The 19,485-nt window shown below is 49.0% G+C and overlaps 7 protein-coding genes across 7 annotated transcripts; 2 read left to right on the top strand and 5 right to left on the bottom strand.

Annotated features, from left to right (window-relative positions):
- Window positions 1-116: 116 nt before the first annotated feature.
- K444DRAFT_586450 (uncharacterized protein) lies at window positions 117-2,536 on the top strand. Its single transcript, XM_024877978.1, has 2 exons — window positions 117-565; window positions 615-2,536. The coding sequence occupies exons 1-2, from the start codon at window positions 173-175 to the stop codon at window positions 2,307-2,309; spliced, it is 2,088 nt and encodes a 695-aa protein (XP_024739876.1). The 5' UTR covers window positions 117-172; the 3' UTR covers window positions 2,310-2,536.
- Window positions 2,537-3,175: 639 nt separating this feature from the next.
- K444DRAFT_610991 (uncharacterized protein) lies at window positions 3,176-4,115 on the bottom strand. The gene has a single exon (XM_024879858.1). It carries the CDS (start codon window positions 3,917-3,919, stop codon window positions 3,377-3,379), a length of 543 nt encoding a protein of 180 aa, XP_024739875.1. The 5' UTR covers window positions 3,920-4,115; the 3' UTR covers window positions 3,176-3,376.
- A 1,590-nt stretch (window positions 4,116-5,705) lies between these two features.
- Window positions 5,706-6,425, top strand: K444DRAFT_493676 (DnaJ domain-containing protein; the record flags this gene model as incomplete). The annotated part of the gene is made up of 3 exons (XM_024873247.1): window positions 5,706-5,750; window positions 5,811-5,854; window positions 5,906-6,425. Coding segments are annotated over 3 exons (609 nt in total), but the record flags the coding sequence as incomplete, so codon positions are not given.
- Window positions 6,426-6,715: 290 nt separating this feature from the next.
- K444DRAFT_586446 (uncharacterized protein) lies at window positions 6,716-8,865 on the bottom strand (the record flags this gene model as incomplete). The annotated part of the gene is made up of 2 exons (XM_024877977.1): window positions 8,365-8,865; window positions 6,716-8,268 (listed from the first exon to the last, which is right to left on the bottom strand). The coding sequence occupies exons 1-2, from the start codon at window positions 8,765-8,767 to the stop codon at window positions 6,716-6,718; spliced, it is 1,956 nt and encodes a 651-aa protein (XP_024739873.1). The 5' UTR covers window positions 8,768-8,865.
- A 1,936-nt stretch (window positions 8,866-10,801) lies between these two features.
- Window positions 10,802-13,246, bottom strand: K444DRAFT_661992 (uncharacterized protein; the record flags this gene model as incomplete). The annotated part of the gene is made up of 3 exons (XM_024886643.1): window positions 10,802-12,694; window positions 12,751-12,986; window positions 13,041-13,246. The coding sequence occupies 3 exons, from the start codon at window positions 13,244-13,246 to the stop codon at window positions 10,860-10,862; spliced, it is 2,277 nt and encodes a 758-aa protein (XP_024739872.1). The 3' UTR covers window positions 10,802-10,859.
- A 568-nt stretch (window positions 13,247-13,814) lies between these two features.
- On the bottom strand, window positions 13,815-14,467 carry K444DRAFT_718121 (uncharacterized protein; the record flags this gene model as incomplete). Its single annotated transcript, XM_024888416.1, has 2 exons — window positions 13,815-14,202; window positions 14,289-14,467. 2 exons carry the CDS (start codon window positions 14,465-14,467, stop codon window positions 14,028-14,030), a joined length of 354 nt encoding a protein of 117 aa, XP_024739871.1. The 3' UTR covers window positions 13,815-14,027.
- A 939-nt stretch (window positions 14,468-15,406) lies between these two features.
- K444DRAFT_661991 (DUF221-domain-containing protein) lies at window positions 15,407-18,949 on the bottom strand. Its single transcript, XM_024886642.1, has 5 exons — window positions 18,346-18,949; window positions 17,357-18,294; window positions 17,010-17,309; window positions 16,565-16,963; window positions 15,407-16,517 (listed from the first exon to the last, which is right to left on the bottom strand). The coding sequence occupies exons 1-5, from the start codon at window positions 18,510-18,512 to the stop codon at window positions 15,751-15,753; spliced, it is 2,571 nt and encodes an 856-aa protein (XP_024739870.1). The 5' UTR covers window positions 18,513-18,949; the 3' UTR covers window positions 15,407-15,750.
- Between the last annotated feature and the right edge of the window lie 536 nt (window positions 18,950-19,485).

Raw genomic sequence — 19,485 nt, 5'->3', positions numbered from 1 at the left:
AGCCTCACCAGCGAGGGTTTTATTACAAATGAGGTATAGCGTCTCTATATTAACGACCTATATTACTATATCGACGATCCAGGGTCCCCAAAAATTAAAAAAAGGTTCCGTTCAAGATGGAAAGATCGAGATACCCCACCAACGTTGAATACACAACCACACCTCAGCCAAGATGGGGAAATCAAAACCCAGAAATCGTGCGAAGAATCGCAACAACCCTACTGCCAGAGAAGTGAAGCCACCGACTGATCCAGAGCTTGCTGCCCTCCGACAAGAGCGCGTCCTACCGGTCCTCAAAGACCTGCAGAGTCCCGATCTCAAGACCAGGTCGACCGCAGCCCGTGCAATCACGAACCTTATTGAGAATAACAAGACCCGAAAGCTGTTACTGAGAGAACAGATTGTCAAGATCCTGCTTGAGCAGACATTGACTGATTCAAAGCCAGAGACAAGAGCTGATGGTTGGGGTATTCTGCAAAATCTGGTGCTGGAGGAGGACAGTGATTTCTGTGTCTATTTGTTCAGACAGGACATTCTAACTGCAATTGAGTGTGGTGGCAAGTCGGTATGTTGCACAGTGGAAGCCTTCTATTGCACTTGCTAATTTGAGACAGATACTTGAGACGCTCGATTCTGAGAAAGTTCCTTTCAAGAACCTCTCAAAACCGGAGAAGGAGCTTGTCTGGACCCTGGCTAGTTCCCTAATTAGCCTTATCTCATCTCTTTCCGAAGCTCAGAACGAGATCAACCAAGCTATCTCCAACCGCTTCACGATCAGCCAATTCCTAATTGGCGCAGTCACCAAAGGCGAAGCACCTGACTACATCGTGCTTGAAGTATTCAACTGCATGGCAATTCTGTTGGAGGACAACAAAGCACTAGCGCAGCAAGTGAAGGAGCGTGAGGAGATTTTCTTGGATTACTTGATTATAGTCAAGCAGGAAACCGACAACAAGGACTACGCCGATATGAAAGGGGTTGGTGCCTGCCAAGTGCTTCACAACCTCTTCAACTCCTTGACTTGGTATGACCACAACACGCCAGAGCAAGGTGCATCAGATGCAGGTCTCATTCCCACCCTGGTACGTGCTATGAATCAAACCAAAATTCGAACCACTACTCTTAAGAACGGGGATTCCAAGCACTCAAGCCCGGATCAAGTCATCCAACTGGCTTTGGAGCTCACCGCAGCTATTGCAACAAGTCTTCAAGACGCATTGGAGCATGCAAGCCAGCCTAAAAATGGCAAAAAGGAGGGACAATTTGCAGGAATCGTCAAAAAGGAAGAGGAATTTGAAGGGTTCGATGACACTGAAATGACGAATGAGGCCTCAGAGGTGAAGGATGAGGAAGACTTAGTAGACTTGGATGCGCCAGAATACGAGAATGGTGAGATGAATGAAGAGGAGATCGCTGATGACATGGAGTTGGTTGTTGGCGAGGGATCAGACGATGACGAGACTACGAACGAAACAGCTACCCTGGATCTCTTGATACAAACCGCAGCTCCTCAAATCATCAGTCTCCTCCTTCAGAACAACGGCAACAGGAGCCACGCTCTATCGGCACTCAATAATATCGCCTGGGCTGTCTCCGTCATTGATTTCTCAGAGCAACTTCTGAAGAAGGATCATTATCTGGAGAGCATCTATGTGCTCTGGGTACCGGTGGCTCAGCGCATTTGGGATCAAATCGTTAGTCCATTTCTGTCTTCCAACTCGGCGGACATCGGACTGGCTTCGGTCATCACAAGTATCGCCTGGGCACTGTCTCGCTGTGTCAAAGGCGATATCAATATTCAGCCTGGTGAACAGCGGAAGTTAATGGCATTGCATCATTCCTCTAAGGTCATGATTGGAGAACGAGAGGAGGAACTAGCCAATGCGGTAGATGGTGGCGACGATCCATTCCAGAGTTTGGGCGTCAAGTGCATCGGTGCTCTTGGAAGTCTCGCACTGCACCCTGCTTCAATCGATCTGAACAGTGACATTGGCATCTTCCTTTTGACCTTACTGTCTGGTCTACCAGATGTCGCACCCGCGGAAGCTGTCGAGGCACTAAACCAGATTTTCGAGATCTATGGGGACGAGAATTATGCATTCGATGAGCCAGTGTTCTGGGGAAACGATTTCTGCAGGCGCCTTGAGGGCATCCAACCCAAGTTGAAGATGAAAGCGAAGAGCATCGATAAGCGTCTCCTTCCCGAGCTTCGTGACCAGGTCGACGAGGCCGTCCACAACCTACATCGGTTCTTGAGTTACAAGCGCAGATCCAAGGCGGCTGGTACATTGCACCTCGCCATGAGATGATGGCTTGCAGGAATCTTTCTGGTCTTCATTGGCGTTCTGTGCTTGGAAAGAAAAGTTTACTGCATTTGTTGGAGTATGGACGCAAAATATACCATTTGGTTTCTTTTCGGCAGCAAAACACAAGTTCTAGCAGTCGATTCGAGCTATGAAGATCCTCATCGTTGTATCAGAGATGAAAACAAGATGTTACGAAACGAAAAAGCCTTTGAAAAATTAATGATCTCCATGATTTCGATCTTTCCTTTCTTCTATAGCTTTTTCTGTGCAAATGTACAATCATTAATTCCCCCAATCTGTTCCGTCTCTTTGTCTGAAAGGTACGATTTTCCGAATCGAATGCCGTGAGGTTTTGTAAGAATGCAGCCGAGCAACCGAAGCAGATGCCCCAATTTACCTGTACACCTCTTCCAGTACTTCCATTTAGTCCAAGTGGACTACTAGCATATATTCCATCCTCTCCAATTACACCATCAATTCAGGGCATATGCAATTCTCAGATCTCTGCACTTTCGCAAGTTGCCCCAGTTCGCGGGGAAATAGTAAATGTGGGGAACACTGGTCCGCATTCTGGGTAGCTTTTCATCTGAACCTCTTTCTAAGTGGGGTTTTGCACTATTGCCAGCAGTCCAACATAAACGCTGAATCATGAAGCTCTTGTTCATCAATACGATAAATAAAGGCACCGATATTTCTTGTTGAGGATTTTTGCCGTCTGCTTTAGTAGAAGTTACTCCTATCTAGGTCGTTTGATGGAGAGGTTTACTTTAGAGGTGTTGCCTCTGGGTTGAAAAGTTCCCGTCTTTGGTTAAGAATGGGGAAAGGTTGTGTTCAAAGTCGTCTCGTGAAATTCAGCTACCGTATTACCTACTGAATAAACATGCGATACTGGAAAGAAGCTGTCTTTTCGACCGACTGTGTGAATATATACTGCTTGACAAACGCCAACTCCTCGCTGTAATGCACCGCCAAATCATTCTGAGAAATCTCCAAATCTGCAGGTAGAAGCAAAGAATCTTCCTCGGCGCCATCTATCTCCCCTACTGTGTACCAACCTGACAGTTCATCGATCACATAACACCATAAGCAAAGAGCGCAGCAGCCCCTCCAACAAGTAGCAGAGGTCCTTGGGTAATCATCGCTCCTCCAGCCGTCGAGGAAGTAGTTGTACTAGTACTCGACCCGCCCACCGTTTCAACCGAAGCACTCAAACCTGTCCCACTCGTGCTGCTACTCGACCCTGTCAAGACCGTCGTACTTCCCGATCCCGCCACTGAAGTCCTCGGGCCTCTTCCTTGCGTCGTCATACTCCCCTCCAAACTTGAACTCATCATCGTTATCCCAGCACTACCACCGCTACTCACACTCGCCAGAGCCGTCATCGCAACCGGAGTTCCCGCCGTGCAGCTGCTGAGTCCAATATGAATGGCGTGGGTAGGATCGCCGTCGCAGCAGGTTAGGCCATCGAGGATGTTGGCGTTGGATGGGGTGCCGATTATCAGGCCAGGACAGCAGACGTCGCGGTATCCAACTCCGGGGCAGGATTGTGTGTTGGATATTGATGGGGAGACCAAAAGGAGGGTGGTGAAAAGCAGTTGAGGTGGGAGATACATTTAGAACGGAAGCTCGGATGGAATGAAGATGTGGCTGTTCCGGAGCCGAGATCGAGCAAAGGCGATGTCGAATGATGTTTGAATAAATAGAGACGATCAATTTATATCCATCTATTATCCCTCTCATCTATCGACGAAAGAATTAGAGCTTCATGAAGTCTGATGAGCGGTAGTCACGCGTGCTTTGACGTGGGAGTCAGCCTGACGACGCCCAGAACCTTGATCTGTCAATGGTTGCTCTGGAGTCGACTTTGTGGTGATCTTTCCTCAAAATATAAGTGTGGTGAAAGAGAAGAAAATGGTGTGGTACAGAGAAGGGTGCAGGAGCATCCCCGCAAACTAGTCTCGAACTAAAGCAAACCCAAACTCCAATGAAGTCATCTTCCACAAAAAGAGATCTCCAAACAACGAACAAATATCCTAATTTTGCAAATTGCCAAATACATCATATTTCGTGTCCCAAACGCCAATTACCTTAACTGGGAGGACTGAGAAGACGATTCGGGCTCCGGGAGAGGTCGTGGGTCTTGTTGTGTACTATCCGGACATCCGAAAGAACTTGAGCGAAGTGCAGCAGCAGCCTGGAATTTGCAGTTGTGTCCCCGAGAGCTTGCTCTCTGCTCAAAACAAATTTACACATATGGCCGCTTGTTCCGGTAATAGATGGGGGTGCCAGGCCAGCTGCTACAGAGTTGCTGATGAAAACCTGGCGAGATCGAAAAGTGCTCGTTCTCTGAGCGTGGATTATACCATACTGCATAAGTAGAATCAGATGCTTCAAGCTCTCCTCAGACATGGTAGGCAAGGGAGTATATAGACAGGAGGTTGCCAGGAGAATTGAGTGTGGCGGCAGGAACAAGAGCCGTGAGTACTCAGTCGTCGTGGACGATATATGATGTGTGAGAGAAGGACCGAGAAAGCAGCACTGGAGTGTATAGAAGTGAAATACAAGGCCGGAAGCAGCTCACTCTGCATGAAGAGTTGAGGATCCCGTCTCGTTGCACCGGAAAATGCCAGTCTCAGAACTCGACGCAGGTCTTCGTCACTGGTCACCCCCTCACTTGACCATGAAACCTTCCACGACCAGAAAAACTACACTTGTCCCTTGCTGCCAATTCCGCCTGATCGAGAATTTTGGGTCGAATTATTCGTGCGGGACTTGAACCTCGGTTTCCAGGTAGCCAGAATGTGGAGGGGGCAAGAAGGGGCAAAGAGCCGACACCTCAGCACCTGGTGATACTTTCTTCATCTTCTCTGCTTGGGGGACTTCTTCCGCCCTCCCAGCCCGGCTCAAGCCATTTATCTGTGGGTGGTTTCCACAGGAGCTCAGAGCCTTTGCCGTGCAAACTTGCTGCTTCTTCTTGAAGGGTCGTCCTTTGGCAAAGAGGAAAGCCACAACCTTGAGTTGACAGACACGTAGGAAATCATAGTTGACGTAACTGTTCCTTTCACTGGAACCGTCAAGATCCAGAAGTGCAAATAAGGTTTCCAACTCGAATAGCTAAGAGGTGATCGAGTTAGTCCTCTCTAACGCTGAATAACCTAATAGGAGAGTTTACACGTCCGTAGCGAAAAGGGGGGTCAACAACGCTAGATTGTATGTCACGTGACCAAACGCTAGACTTCATGCTGCTATCTCCGATCGCAATCGCCTCCGCAATACCATCCTTGAACTCCACCCAGGTACTAACCCAGCTCTTCACACGTACCGCCTTGAGAGATCCGTTTCCCCAGCATTAATCGGTGAGCCATGACTAGCAAGCCCGAGAAAGCTGACGATGATATCGATGCACTTGAAGCTCTTGAGTCCGAAGAAAAAGAGTACCTAAAAGTGAGTCCACCCTCCTGCCCACCGTCCAAAGCTCACAACTAATCGTCCGACCTTCCGCAGGATGCTGAAATTGATCGAATCCTAAAAGCTTTCCGTCTAGATGCGTATGTATCACCCTTCACCAGCTGCTGGCAGCATACTGATCAAAACCACAGATACGCCGTCCTAGATCTGCAGCCCGGAGTCCCAGAATCCGACATCAAGAAATGCTACCGGGTCAAATCCCTCCTGATCCATCCTGACAGGACGAAAAACCCGCTCGCGCCCGATGCCTTCGACCGGCTCAAGAAAGCGGAGACGGAGCTGATGGACGAGAAGCATCGCGAGCGTCTCGATGAAGCCATTGCAGATGCCAGAATGCTCCTGATTCGCGACAATAAGTGGACGGTTGACAGTCCGGAGCTGAAGACTGAGAAATTCGCGAAGGATTGGAGGGAGAAGACCAAGATGGTGCTGATTGATAATGAGCATAGGAGACGACGGCAGGTGAAGGCGCAGATGCAGGAGGAAGGAAGGGAGCAGAAGAAGGCGGATGAGGAGCTGGACGCGCGGAAGAGGAAGAGGGAGCATGAACAGGATTGGGAGGCTACGAGGGAGCAGCGGATTGGTAGTTGGAGAGAATTCCAGAAAGGCGGCGAGAAGAAGAAGAAGAAGAAGGCGAAGCCTATTGGATGATGCATCTTCCTGGGAGTTGGTAGAGGTCAGTGGAGTTCCTGGTGCGCCTCGCATTTGCTTTCGGTCTGCTTCACATAGAATAGGTTTCCAAATTCAGGGCATACGTTTGATATTAGAGCGGTCGAGGTCCCTCGATGTGTTCACCCTTTGTGACATGGAATGCGCCCTGTATGAAGCTTCTAAAGAATAGCGGAAGATCGATCGCAATACTAATGTAACATCCAGACTCCTCAAATCAAAAATTGTATGTCCCCAGAAATCTCAACCAGAAGCAACTCCTAGTGGTCACATCAATCATAACCATCCATGAACTGATCACTCTCATCGTACACAAACCCACTCGATTCCTCCTCCATATCATCCGGGTCCAGTTCAAGTTGTAGCAATGTCTGACCTCCTGACCCGGTTCCGAGTTGCTGTGCACTACCCACCGCAGAACCAAAAATACTCGCCCCATCCTGATAACCTAACTCCACAGTCTCCTGCGATGGCACATCATTCCCAGCATCAATCTTCTTCGCTCTCAAATGCTCGACTATCACTTGCGTCTCCTGGATCTGTTTCTGCCATTTCGAGGACAGTTTTTCCTCAATACCCACTCCCACACGAGCACTTTCTTCCTCTGCCGTTCGGAGATTCTGACGACGTTCATCGCTTTCTGCTCTCTCTTGTGCTTTCATTGCAGCGAGATCTTGGGCCCATTGCTTCTCCTGCTCATGCAATCGGTTGCGGATAGTCTCCGCCTCTTCTCTCGCGGCCTTCGCTGCATCTTTATCTGCTTTAACCTTTGCCAACATCTTCTCCGCTTCTTTCTCCTTCTGAATAGCTGGGGTATAAAATTGCGATAACAATATCGATGCTGCTTCTTCTCCCGGCTTGTTTAACGCCGTTTCAAATGCCTCCACCTTCTCTTTCAGGCTAAAGATCGTTCCCTCTTTCAATTTCAGCTGGTGTTGTAAGACTATTTTGGCCATTTCAGAATTCTCCTGATCTCGTTTCATCCTCTCGATATCTTGCTTAAGTCTGTTGAGATCCTTCAAATCGCTTCGGTGCTTCATTTCCAAAATGCTCTGTCTTTCAGGCCACTGCGGCTTCACGACCGACACCACAGTTGGCTGTCTCTCCATCTCGCGGGTAACCTTAACGCCAGGATGTTCCGCATGGGCCGGAATAATGAAAACCGTTTTGATAGCCTGGCCATTCTTCTCATCGCCCCGGATGCGATAATACCTTGTCACAACATCCAGCGCCGTAATACCCCTTGAGTACTCCTTCCCTTCTCTCTGTCGCCACAACGCTTCCCCCGTCGTCCCATTCCTCAAGTTCCGCTTCATCAACTCCTCTTCCGCAATATCCTTCTTATCAAACTCCTTGCTCAAGAAAGAGAAAACGTCCTCCCCACAATTCACAAGCACGAAGCGGTCTTGCGGATACACCAATTCCCGCCCTTTCCTGCCATCCGGTCCGAGTCTCGAAAGTCTTTGCAGAGGAATCACAGCCTCTGATGCCATTGCGTCGGTCGCGTTCGCATACAGACGCTCGAGGTCGTGACATCTGATTCCAAGGTGCTGCATGTGCAGGATCAATTGTCCAAGGAGCGTGCTCTCTGCCTTCTTCCTGTCTTCTTCTTGCTCTTTTGGCGGCATGATGGAGAGCAGGCCGCCTTTGGCTGAGTACTCGTGATCCAGCAGCTCGAGGATTTCGTTTGCGTGTTCGATGAGCCGTTCGTGCTTGGCGTACGGGAGGGAGACCTGGTTTGGAGGCACGGGGTACGCGTCTTGCAATGGACAGATATTCCGGATAACTTCGTATGCCGGGGTCGGGTGGTATGTGTGGTTGTGGCCTCCCCCTCCTCGGTTTTGTTTGCCTTTACCATTCATGGGCAACGGGGCTTGTTTTCTTGCTGCACAGACGCAAGCGGTCTGCGTGGGGATCATACGTGCTATCTCAACAGTGTTGAGTACTGCGTTCAAAGGTATTGAATGGTGCGTCTGCAGCTGCTGTGTCTTGGGACCAGTGTAATGTGTATTCAAATCATTCAGGAAATCATACGTCTCCCCATCGTGGAACGAGACTGCGTCTTTCAACCAATCTCCGAGGTTCGCGTTGTCGATGAACGCGGAGTTCGTGCTGACGGTCAAGGCCTTGATGAGCACGACGAGTGATTGAGCGTGTTGTTTTAGTTCTGTGAGCGTCGGTGAGTTGGCGTAGGTGGAGAGGTAGCTGCAATTCACATTCGCGAGGAGATGTTGGAGCTGCGGATCGTGGATCGCTGCTTCGCATGTCAGAGTCGACTTATACTCATCTGCAAAACGAGTACGTGGGATTGAGCCGGTTCGCATCTTTACAGCGTGGTCTGGGACGGCACCAATTATCGCTGCTTGATGATGTCCTTGGGTTCCTGCGGTATGAGCTGCTTGTACTTGGTCGCCGTCTTCCGCTCCATCGTCGATTTCGTCACTCAAGTATGAGGTAGAAGAGGCGGTCTCAACTGTTGCGTTCATTTCTGCGGCTAGTTGAGCAGCGGCTCCAGCTCTGGTGTTCGTGCCTTCTTCTTGCTCGGAAACTTCCATGGCTGACTGGTCTGTCTCGAGGTCGCTGTCTTCCGGATCTATTATATTGGCAGCAGCGTCGTCAGGTTCTGAGATCGCCTTTTCTTTTTCTTTTCCACTTCCAACGTTCATGTTTGGGGAACTGGCAAGGTGTCCGTGAAAAAGTGTTGGATGGACCGCACTGTCTCCTTTCGATGGAAGTGAGCCCCTCCTGCAGGTGCGAAAAACCAGCTGCCAGATTTGGGAGCAGTGCGAGAGAGGAGAAAGAAAGGAGATCGCGTTACTGCTTAGAAAATGTGTTTGTTGCTATACAATATTGTCAAGTCTCACTCAGTGTGTGACACGTGACTAAGGGTCTGAAGAAGAATGTATCAAAGAATGTAGGAACCTGATCAATACATTCCTCGGATTGCTAAAGCCACCTTCTCGTTTCTCCTCTCTCCTACCCTCAAGCCTCACCCGGAGCGGCCCCTTATCCCACAGCAAGAAAGCCTTCTGCTCCCTCCACTTCACACTCTCTTCACAAAGCTCGAAGTCAAATGCCACAGCAATCTCACGATAATTGATAGAATCTCTGCGTGTGCAAGATTCTGTTCATCGTGTCATCAGCTTCCTCTCCCATCACTCAAATGTTGCACGGATTCAGTGAAAATGAAGAAGGGAGCACACATCTTCCCAACACGACTCCGCGCACCAATCGAAAATGGCTGCGACGCAGCAAGTTTATCGTTCTTGTACCTGGGATTGCCATCCAGCACTCACCAACGAATTTCAGGGATCGGTGAAGTTTAGTGGGGAGAGGGAGGTGCTGATACATATGTTCTTTTTGTCCATAACGAACCTAGCCAAGACACAATAGAATGCTGATTCAGATGCATGTAAGATGAGTAAAGCGCCGAGCACGATTTGATGGGATATGAATTCAATAGCACTCAAGGTTGCTTTGCTTTGCATCTCTTAATACTATACCCGCTTGTTTCTTTTCCCTCATCCTCCCGGTAGTTTCGTTCTGCGTAAAGGTAAGGGCCTAATTTTCTCCGAAGACGGGGCTAAGCTCATGCAGATTTAATATTACATCAGGAAAGGGCGATGCAAGTTTTATCTTAGTAGATGGTTGTGAAAACTAGTTGGCTGGCTGTTCAGTATAGGATTCATGCGGTTACGAATTGCGTTACAGAAGAGTTAACAGTAGGGATCATCTTGTACGGGACCGCGTTCGGTTGGATTGACAAAAGAGAGATCGCCTGTGGCAAGTCTGCTCCTAGTGACATTGTTTAATGATAGTACTGAGTTAGGGAGAAGTCGCATCGATGTCCAGTGGCACAGGTAAATCCTACTGAAGCCTTGCAAACAAAGGGACGACGGATCAGCTAATTGATGTTCAACATGTTGAGAGATTTCGAGCCACATCAATGCTGGGGACCAATGAGTCACACCAAGTGCCAATAGCATTAGAATATTCGTGGAAATCCTAGCAATGCAAACCCAAATTAGCGGCACTAGATAAAGGGGTGCAGGATTAGGTAGGCCAGAGTCAAATAGGCCGAAAACCTTCATACGACGGGAATGTCGTGTCTAGAAGGAGTCATACTAATGGCCAGGGTATTTGGAGATTCATTAGTATATTACATTAATGAGAGAGTTAGGGTGGGCATCATCGCCGTCAGTAATGTATGGTAGAGGTCTTCCGCGCAGCGGTGATGCCGCGTTAAGGAGGGAGGAGGTTAGCAAGATTCACGCGATCAAGGTAAGGCAGAATTATTTTAACAGTTGGCTGAATTCTTCACTCCTGTATCAACGTCCAAAATCTTAGCCAGCGGGGTCCACTACCAATCTACCACTCCTTACAGTCTATCAAGATCACTCATCGTCTCTGCCAACCTCAAGGATATTGCAAGGGACACAGATCAGGGACATCGCCAATTGCTCTCCAGTAATCGTCGCTGTCAATATCCAAATCCATCCTCTCTGAACCCTCTGCCACCGAATCCCTTGGCATTAGGTCCTCCGCTCTCATCTCTTCAACTTCCAACATCCAGGTTTTGATTTCTTGAATACATTCCAGGCGAGAATTGTCACCCGCGGGACTCGAAGTTAGAGTTTCAATCGCGTTTCCGAAGAATAGTCTCGCTTCGTCGTATCGACCTTGCCGTGCGTAGCAGAACCCGGCTTCCCAGCAGGAGTCCATGGTGTAGGTATGTACTGGATCAAAAGCCTCCACATCCGAGATATATGTCTTTTTGAACCAATATGCTGCTCCAGACTCACGACCCGTCTTCATCAAGATCTCCGCAAGTTTCCACATTAAATTCGCTCTTGTATTTGGCAAAAATGATTTTTCATGGTGTCTCAAAAGAATCCGAACTATCTTCTCACTCTCGCCGAGCCGCTTTTGGAGCATGTAGGTGCAAGCTCTGGTAAAGTGATAATCAAAACCAGCTTCGCATTTTGTTCTAGTTGCGTCGCCAAGCAATTTCTGAGCGCAGTCTAGTACTGCCTCGCTTTCGTCGTATTTCATATCTCTACTTAGTCCCTGAGCAAGAAGAGTCATGGACCGCAAGATATCCACTTTGTTGTTTCCAATTTCCCCCGAAACTTTTGCCCTCTGGAGTTGGAAATGTATTGTAGTCTCTAAAAGGCGTTGAGACTCCGTGTGTCTCTTGAGCTTAGCTAAACTGCGGCCTAGCTCCTGCAAAGCTTTAGCCGTCCTTGGGTGTGCAGTTCCAAGGGCGGTTAGACATATTTGGAGATGTTGTCGAAAGAGCCCCTCTTCTTCTCCTAATCCTAATTGTCTTAGTAGACCGCCCCTTAATTCCCGTGAAAAGCAGGTGACATCGTGGTCAGCACCTAGCACCCGCTCGACCTTATCATGAAAGTCCTCATGAAGTTGATGAGCTTCTCTAATTCGACCTTGGAAGACCATACAATTGATAATAAAAACACATATCAATAAAGTTTTTTGAGGGTTGTGCCATGCTATGAGTTGTTTGACTTGTTTTGTGGTCACGATTCGACGGAACCAAAATTCTGCTTCAACGTAATGGCTATCTTGATATAGTTCAAGCGCTACGGCAGCCATAGCTTCCATTAAATGGATAATTCCGACGTGTTCCAGTGATTTCAGTGCCTGAAACTTTTTTTTGCACTGCGATGGGGACATTTTGGGCTGGGATGAGCCCCTCGAAGAAAACATTATTCCAGAGAAGTCATATCGGAATCTTGCACAGCTTTGTGAGGTAGGAAACGGGTATACCTCGTATTGAAACCACTTTTTCGTCCATTCCTCCAGGCTTCCAATGATTCGAGAAGTCTTCAGGGTCCCTGGCAGACTGGTCCCTGGGATTCCCGACGTCGGGGTCGACAGTTCATTCTCTAATGCGTCTTCCTCCTCACCATGTCTGTCGGATCGGCTGCAAACATCCAGTAAATCTTGGCTCCAGATATCTCCCATCTCCAGATCACCTCCGGCCAAGTCTAGGTCATCGATATCATCACACTCTTCAATAGTTAAAAATCCGAACAACCTAGTGAGGCGAGGAGATCCCACGACATCAAGGGAATTCGGGTCGAACTCATATTCTTTATAGTCAAGAGATCGCGCTGCATCTAGTTCCTCAACTTGTTCTTCGAAAGCGACTTGCTCTTCATGGATGGATATTTGTGTTGGCCTTGGGGCTTCTGGGTCTTCGTCCCTTACGTGAGACGGCATGCCGGAGGCTTCACGCCAAATGTTAGCAAGATATGCCAAACTCAATTTTGAGAAGGATACCTACCTGATACTTCCTGAAGCAAGACATCTTTACCCGAAGACTTCTCAGCCGTCGCTTTTTCTATTCTCATCCATCGGTTCAACTTCGTCTTGTGAAGCTGACGCCCCTTAAAGTTTTGAGGAGCGAATTCGGCATTGTGTACCTCCGAGCCGAGCTGTTGGATGATTTTTCGTCTTTCATCCTTCTTGATGTTCTTCTCAAATCCCCAGCCTGAGATGTGGTACAGTAGCTGCTTCTTACTATCCACATGTGTCAGTGACCAGATATGGAGTGCAAGACTGAGAAGATCTTACGTAGGCTTGAACCCATGGTTCTCTTGAAGGTATTGGGCAAGTTGTAGGAGTGTGTGCCCTTGATCAAGATACAGCTCTCGAATGGTCTCTTTGACTTCAGCCCAATCTCCCTTGGAAAACCCTTGACGCGGTGGAGGAATGAGCTGGACAACCGGAGCGAGAGACGAGACTACGAGAACGTTGTTCTGAGATTGCACCCCTTCCATTTTGGAAGACATGAATAGATGAGGCGTGAGTCCGAATACCTATTGTTGAAGTCTTTTGCATATTCCCAAATGGTGTCGGAGGGGAAAGTGTGGACCTATATAGAAGTTAAGTTCGTTATCCACGCCCGGCACACCCCCAACGGAAGCACTATTGGGCAGAGCAAAAGTGCAATGCAGCAAACGCCACGAGATGCACCTCGATTGGGTTTGGTCCCGCACTTGACTACCACCAAGATAATTCGACAGAACGAAAGTCCATTGCAGCAATGCCACAACGCCACAGTCCACCGCCTGCCGCCTGATGATTTGCACTTTTGCTTGGTTACAAGTCGCAAGCGCAAGGGATGATCCTTGGCTCCTCAAACAACACCATGGTTATCCGGAGTATCCGTAACATAAAAATTTGGAAGGAACTTAGGAAACTAGACGGCAGCGCATCCTAGCTGCTAACATCGAAATCTAGCCTTAATTCCTGAGTTATACTATGTGGTGCTGCTACGCATGTCTGTTCTCCACCATTAGTCAGTCCGATTTTGCCCTCTCCCTTCCCACCTCCGTTCTCTCTTTGCTCAATATGATGAGAGTATTTTATGGGTTGGAGATGGGAGTGGAAATGGAAATGGAGCATACATTCCCCGGGATAAAATGATTATCGATGATACATCCTTCCTTCGGCGTAAGCCTCGACAACTGCATAGCAACAGGTGGGCAAGCCCTCAAAACCTCATCCACACAAGCCTGCAAATACTCCAACTTCTTCTCCTTCACAAACGCCTATCTCCTATAACCTCTTAAAACTCCCCCGTATTTCTTTCGGAAGAACTTTGAAGGCGTGGGCCGTCTGAAGGAGGTAGAAAATCAGACCGCTGAGAGCGGTAGCTGTTGTTTCTCTGCCTGCTGCGATGGTGACTCTTGCGCTTGAGACGATTTCGTCGGTATTCATTCTTTGGGCATCGCTGTATTTCAACACATAACTACCCCTCATCAACCATCTCATTACCCCCGCCATTTCTAAGCAAAGAAAGAAAGGGGTTTTACGCACCTCACCAAGTCCTTCCTCTCAGCTTCCTGCTCTAAGCGTTCGAGAGTCTTGACTTGCGTGAACTCGCGTATCCTGTCGATCTCATTCCGCACAACCGGTAAATTAAGCATCAGGTTTAAGAAGATCCGAGTTGGTGCATAGGCGCGTGTAGTGCGCATCAGCGCCAAAATAGCAGCCATCCAGGGGTGGTACGTTCCGTTTTCTAGAGCGTGGAAGGGCTCGCCGAACGTGAAGTCGCCGATTACGTTGAAGGTGGTGGGGAGACACCTTGTAAAGCTTCAGGGTCAGTGAAAGAAAGGGCGAAGGCGATACTCTGAGTACGCTTCCATACCTTTCATAAAGGGATTTGGTCACAGTTGCTAAGTTTCCAGTGTAATTGTGCTAATAAATTGGGGGATAGGATGTTCCATGGAGTTCAGGGCCTGGAAACTTTGCGAGAGGATAAAGAGTGATGTTATGTATCTCAATCGCTATTGACACCACTAGGCACTTAACCCAGTTAGCATTATCCTAGATCCATCGACATGACATTTCAGAATTACAATCAGTACAGATGAAATGAGAACAAAGGAGATGCTTAGTAACTCCACAGCTTAAAGACATAGTGGGTTGTACTATAAGAGGATGACATAGGCGAAAGGGGTGTCCTTGTGAGACTCGAGAATATTTCGGAAAGGACGACCTTCGCTCTTCACCACTACTCTATGTACGCAAACCGCACCCACCAGGGCAGCAGAAACTGAAGTACGGCGCATGATCTGAGCAGCAATACCACTGTCCCATAGGCACAAAGCGCGGGGTAGTACAAAGTGAGCAAGCAGCCAGAGTGAGGAGCTCGCGTTCGCTTGGAGTGCCCAATGATCTTTAAAAATGCCCCCTGATGGGCTTGCTGAACGTGGATGCATAAATTGAACTGAGAACGAAGAGTATGCGGGAATTATGTGATGAAGTCCGAAGTTCGAAAATGGATAAGAGAATAGGAAAGCATGCATTGGTAGACCTCGCTCGCCTGAGTTGAATAGGGGTTGCTGGTCACTGTGGACAGGGGTATTGCAACGAGAAAAAAGGACCTTACCTTCGGCTCATGCTGCATCGAACACTCAAAACATAGCGTCAGACGGAAATAAGGAATGATTTTACTTCATTCATTCAATTAACTGCTAGCAATGAAAAAAATCCTACAAACAAGGAAGGGTATCTATCCATAACACTGCTAATCCTTTCATTCTCTCGCTCGCTCGGGCTATGCAAATGCCATCCATACCATGCCCCTAACCACATCATGAAGAATCGAATCTTGTCCCCAAATCCATTAAATTCGTTCGAAAAGAAACAAAAAAAACTCTCACGCCAGCCCATGCCATGCAAAGACATCCCAACCATCTAAAAAAAGGCCGTGCCGTGACTTATATCACTTTTCCCCCTCCAACTAAACAATCAGACAACCAGATATTCCACTAGTTTAGTAGTAGACCTTCGGTGTCCAGAGCGGCGGTCTCGCGCCCTCAGCGTCCCAAACCAGCTTATTCTTCTCATCGAGTGTAACACCCTCATCCGTAATCGGCAGAATCTTGCCCGTATGCTGCATCTCCTGCCGCGAGATACCCGCTTCATCTCTCGGGATCCACAACAACGGGATCTCGGCGACGACACTTGGAGGATAATATGCGTTCTCGGCGACTGTTTCCTCATATATGTTGTCCGCATCGAGCATGCCGTGGGGCACGAGTTGACGGAGTGTGTGGTAGTCGGCGTAGATGTGCGGTGCGAAGAACTTAGAGAACACGTTGGGCTTCTTGACGGGAGTGGAGGTGGACACTTCGCCACTGGTCTTCTCTTTGATGTCCTCTGAGCCATTGCGAGTTCCTGCTTCGGCGGCGCTGATAAGGCCCTCTTGCTCTGCTTCGAGGGATCTGGGGAGGCTGTAGAGGAGTGGGTCAAGGGCAGCGTTGAGAGAGAAGTGGTACAGGACGGTGAAGATAAGGAAGACGACCATGAGGATTAGGGGTCCTGGGCTTTTGCCGATGCCGAAGAGTCCGATGAGGCAGACTTCGGCGAGGTAGACTCCCGTTAGGAGTTGTTGGAGAGCGCGGGGGTAAATCAGGCCTTTGGTGTCGATTTTTGAGTCCGTGACAAAGAGGATGTTGTAGCGGTATGCGAGGTAGAAGAGAGACATGCCGATGGTTGCGAAGCCGAGGACCAATGGTGCGATACAGGAGTAAGTGATACCTAGATGGTGTTAGTTCGGGCTTAAAGCAATGGACAAGAGAGCCTACCGATGACTGCAATCATGGTGAAGACTGGAAGAGTGCTGCCCCAGGAGATGGCGCTCAGATTTGACCACTTTGTATACAAACTTCTTGGTGTACCAGAGAGAAACTTATACAACAACGTGAAGACGATGAATCCCACAACTTGCGACAATACTCCTGAGGAGACGGTCAATCCCTGAACAATAAAGTAGGAGATGTAGAAGTTGGAAGCTGTTGGAAGGCGCGTGGCAAGCAGTTGTGTGATTCCGGTAGGGTTGTTGATAATTTGTTGGACGACGGAGGAGGCTGCCGCACCGATCGTGACGACAAGGAAGACTTGGACGACTTGGAAGACGAAGTACGCATTTTGAGTAAACAACTCAACGCGAGCCAGAGATGGTTCACCTGCCTTCTTGGCAACGACTGCATTCTGTTAGCTACGCTCAATCTACAGAGGTGGGTTACTTACGTCTCATGATAATAGGCACAAGAGACATGAGGATGGCCAACATGACGGATGGTAGAAGCCCGCTGATAACACCCATGATCGTAGGTGGAATCTTGGTAAGCCAGTGGAGCCAGGTGAAATTCTCGAGGTAGGCGATGTTAGAAATCAATCCAACGAACGCAACGGGGATGGCCCAGAATACAACCAGAGCTGTAACGAACCCAACGACACCTAGTCTGCGAACGACGCGTTGCCACCATGAGATCTTCAAAGATTTCCAGACGACTTCGTTGGGGTTGACACCAATGTATTTGGGAGACACTATGTATGGTTAGCAAAACAATGCAGGCCAATATAAGACAACTTACTGTGAAGAGCTTGGTGATGAGAGAGGGATTGGAAAGCAGACTGAGCATCAGATTGGTGAGTAAACTCGATGAAGACACTTCCAACCGGCTCGGTATCTCCCTTTCGGTATTCTGCTTGTGCGGCAGCGGCAGCGGGAATGAGTTCCTCCAATCGTTGGCGGGCCCAGTTAATAGAATCAACCTTCTTGCCGTACAGGCCAAATTTGCCAAGCTTGTGGGTTGGTCGCTTCTTCTCGGGGATCCAGCGAGCAGCGAGAGCACCAGATTCAGCATCACCCTCTTCAACTGGTTCTGCTTCGGAATTACCACCTCCTTTCTTGATAGCCTTCAATCTCTGCTCATTGGCAAGCTTGATAAGCTTGACTTCGGCAGACTCCAAAATGAGAGCAGTCTTGTCACGCTCCTCAACCAGCTCATCAACTTTGGTGGTGTCACCAGTGATCCAGACGCGTCGAACAGAGTCGCCAAAGACCTTTCGAAGTTTGACTTCATCGAGATACGGCTTGGGAACAGACGTGAAAAGAACTGTTCTGGCCGAAATGCGGTTGGCGTAGACTGGTGCGAGCAGGAATGCTTGACGCAAGTTGATGTAGAAGATGCTTTCTCGCGTGACCAGCATCAGGACGAAGCCAAAGAACAACCATCCACAGAAGCAGTGAGCAAAGTATTTGTACTTCCCACCCTTCACGTTCGGGTTTATATTGGACATTGAAAGTAGGTCCAATTGAACGTTGCCAGCACCTCCAGTGATGTTGATAGGGAACAAGACGGGCATGGTAATGCAGGCGCCAACGAACATGATCACCACGGTCATGCGAAGGAATCGAAGGAAGAGGTATGCATCCAGAGATTGGTGCTGGAGAGCATAGGTATCTGGGATCTTCCAAAACGGGCCAATCCAATTGAACCAGCCTGTTGGAAGAGCTTCTGAACGCTCCCTGTCTCGAATTAGTAATTTCACGTTGATAATTCACATCAATTGCACTTACTCCTCACGCAGCGTGCCCAAGTAGGTTCTCGGAGCATAGTAACGACGTTTCGATCTTCGTAGACACAAGAAGATCAAAACATAAATAACGGCCACGAGCAGAGTTGGTGCCAGCGTAGCTACCAGCCCTGACACCGAGGAGTTGGGGGGTGTGGGGTCCGCAGCCATGATTCTGGAGTCCTGCCTTCACAATGGGGAATTAAGAAGGGAAGTTCGTCGCTCGACGTCGGTCTGGGGGAAGAAGACGGTGAGGTTGTCTGATCTGAGCAGACGAGAAACAGCTCTGGGGGAAAAAGCAATGATGTGAGGCGCCGCAACAGGAAAAGTAACTGGTCCGTGCACGACCCCCTCAATAGAGCAATCAGGAAATTTGTCGATCAAGGTGCCCCTGTCTTTAGCACGTCACAATCGCGAAATTTGCTGCTGGCCCCTGTAACGAGAATGCGATGTCCCGGAAAGGCCTCGAAGTCGAGTGCCGAAGCCAATACAACAGCCGATGCGCTGGATGAGGAAGATATAAGTCTCCGAGACTCGATGCGGCGACACGAACGGCAGGCTACGGCGTCACAAATGTATGTTGTGTCTTGTTTCGAAAGGGAGGGGCGTTGTTTTTACATATTTCTGTTGGGCTTGAGACCTCACACACGTCAAGACGAACGACGCATTCCCGCTTAGCGCTGCAATATGTGACATCTCAGCAGCTAGAGCAACTTGGGAGCGCTGGGCTTGTGCACGATACGTGGAGCCCTCAGCGAGTTCGGTGCCGTGTGCCTCCAAGGACTGTGGAACGGGCATCTAGACTTGAGGGGAAGAACTTCAAAACATCCATATCAGCTGAAGTATCAACGGTGGAGGCTTATCTCGACCCCAGAGTGCATTAATTGCCTTGCGCCGCCTGGTGTTTTCAAAAGATACGATATTATTACGACAACAGCACAAGATCGCCCGCCCTGCTCGGCTGACTCGACATCTGCGGGATCATTAAGCTCGGCAGGGTTCAGCTGGCAGGGCAGCGAGATCCGCGACTGGTCGCCCCACAGGCCTTCCGAGTGGTCGAGTCTCTGGTCCAGTGGTTCTCCACTGTGCAGGCGGCGATACCCCCTGCAAAGCTGAAAGGCAGAGGTCAGCCACAGCAATTGGC

This window comes from Hyaloscypha bicolor (genome assembly GCF_002865645.1).
Source record: "Hyaloscypha bicolor E unplaced genomic scaffold K444scaffold_53, whole genome shotgun sequence".
In the NCBI taxonomy this organism is placed as follows: Eukaryota; Fungi; Ascomycota; class Leotiomycetes; order Helotiales; family Hyaloscyphaceae; genus Hyaloscypha; species Hyaloscypha bicolor.
This window is presented reverse-complemented; position numbering and strand designations above follow the sequence as displayed.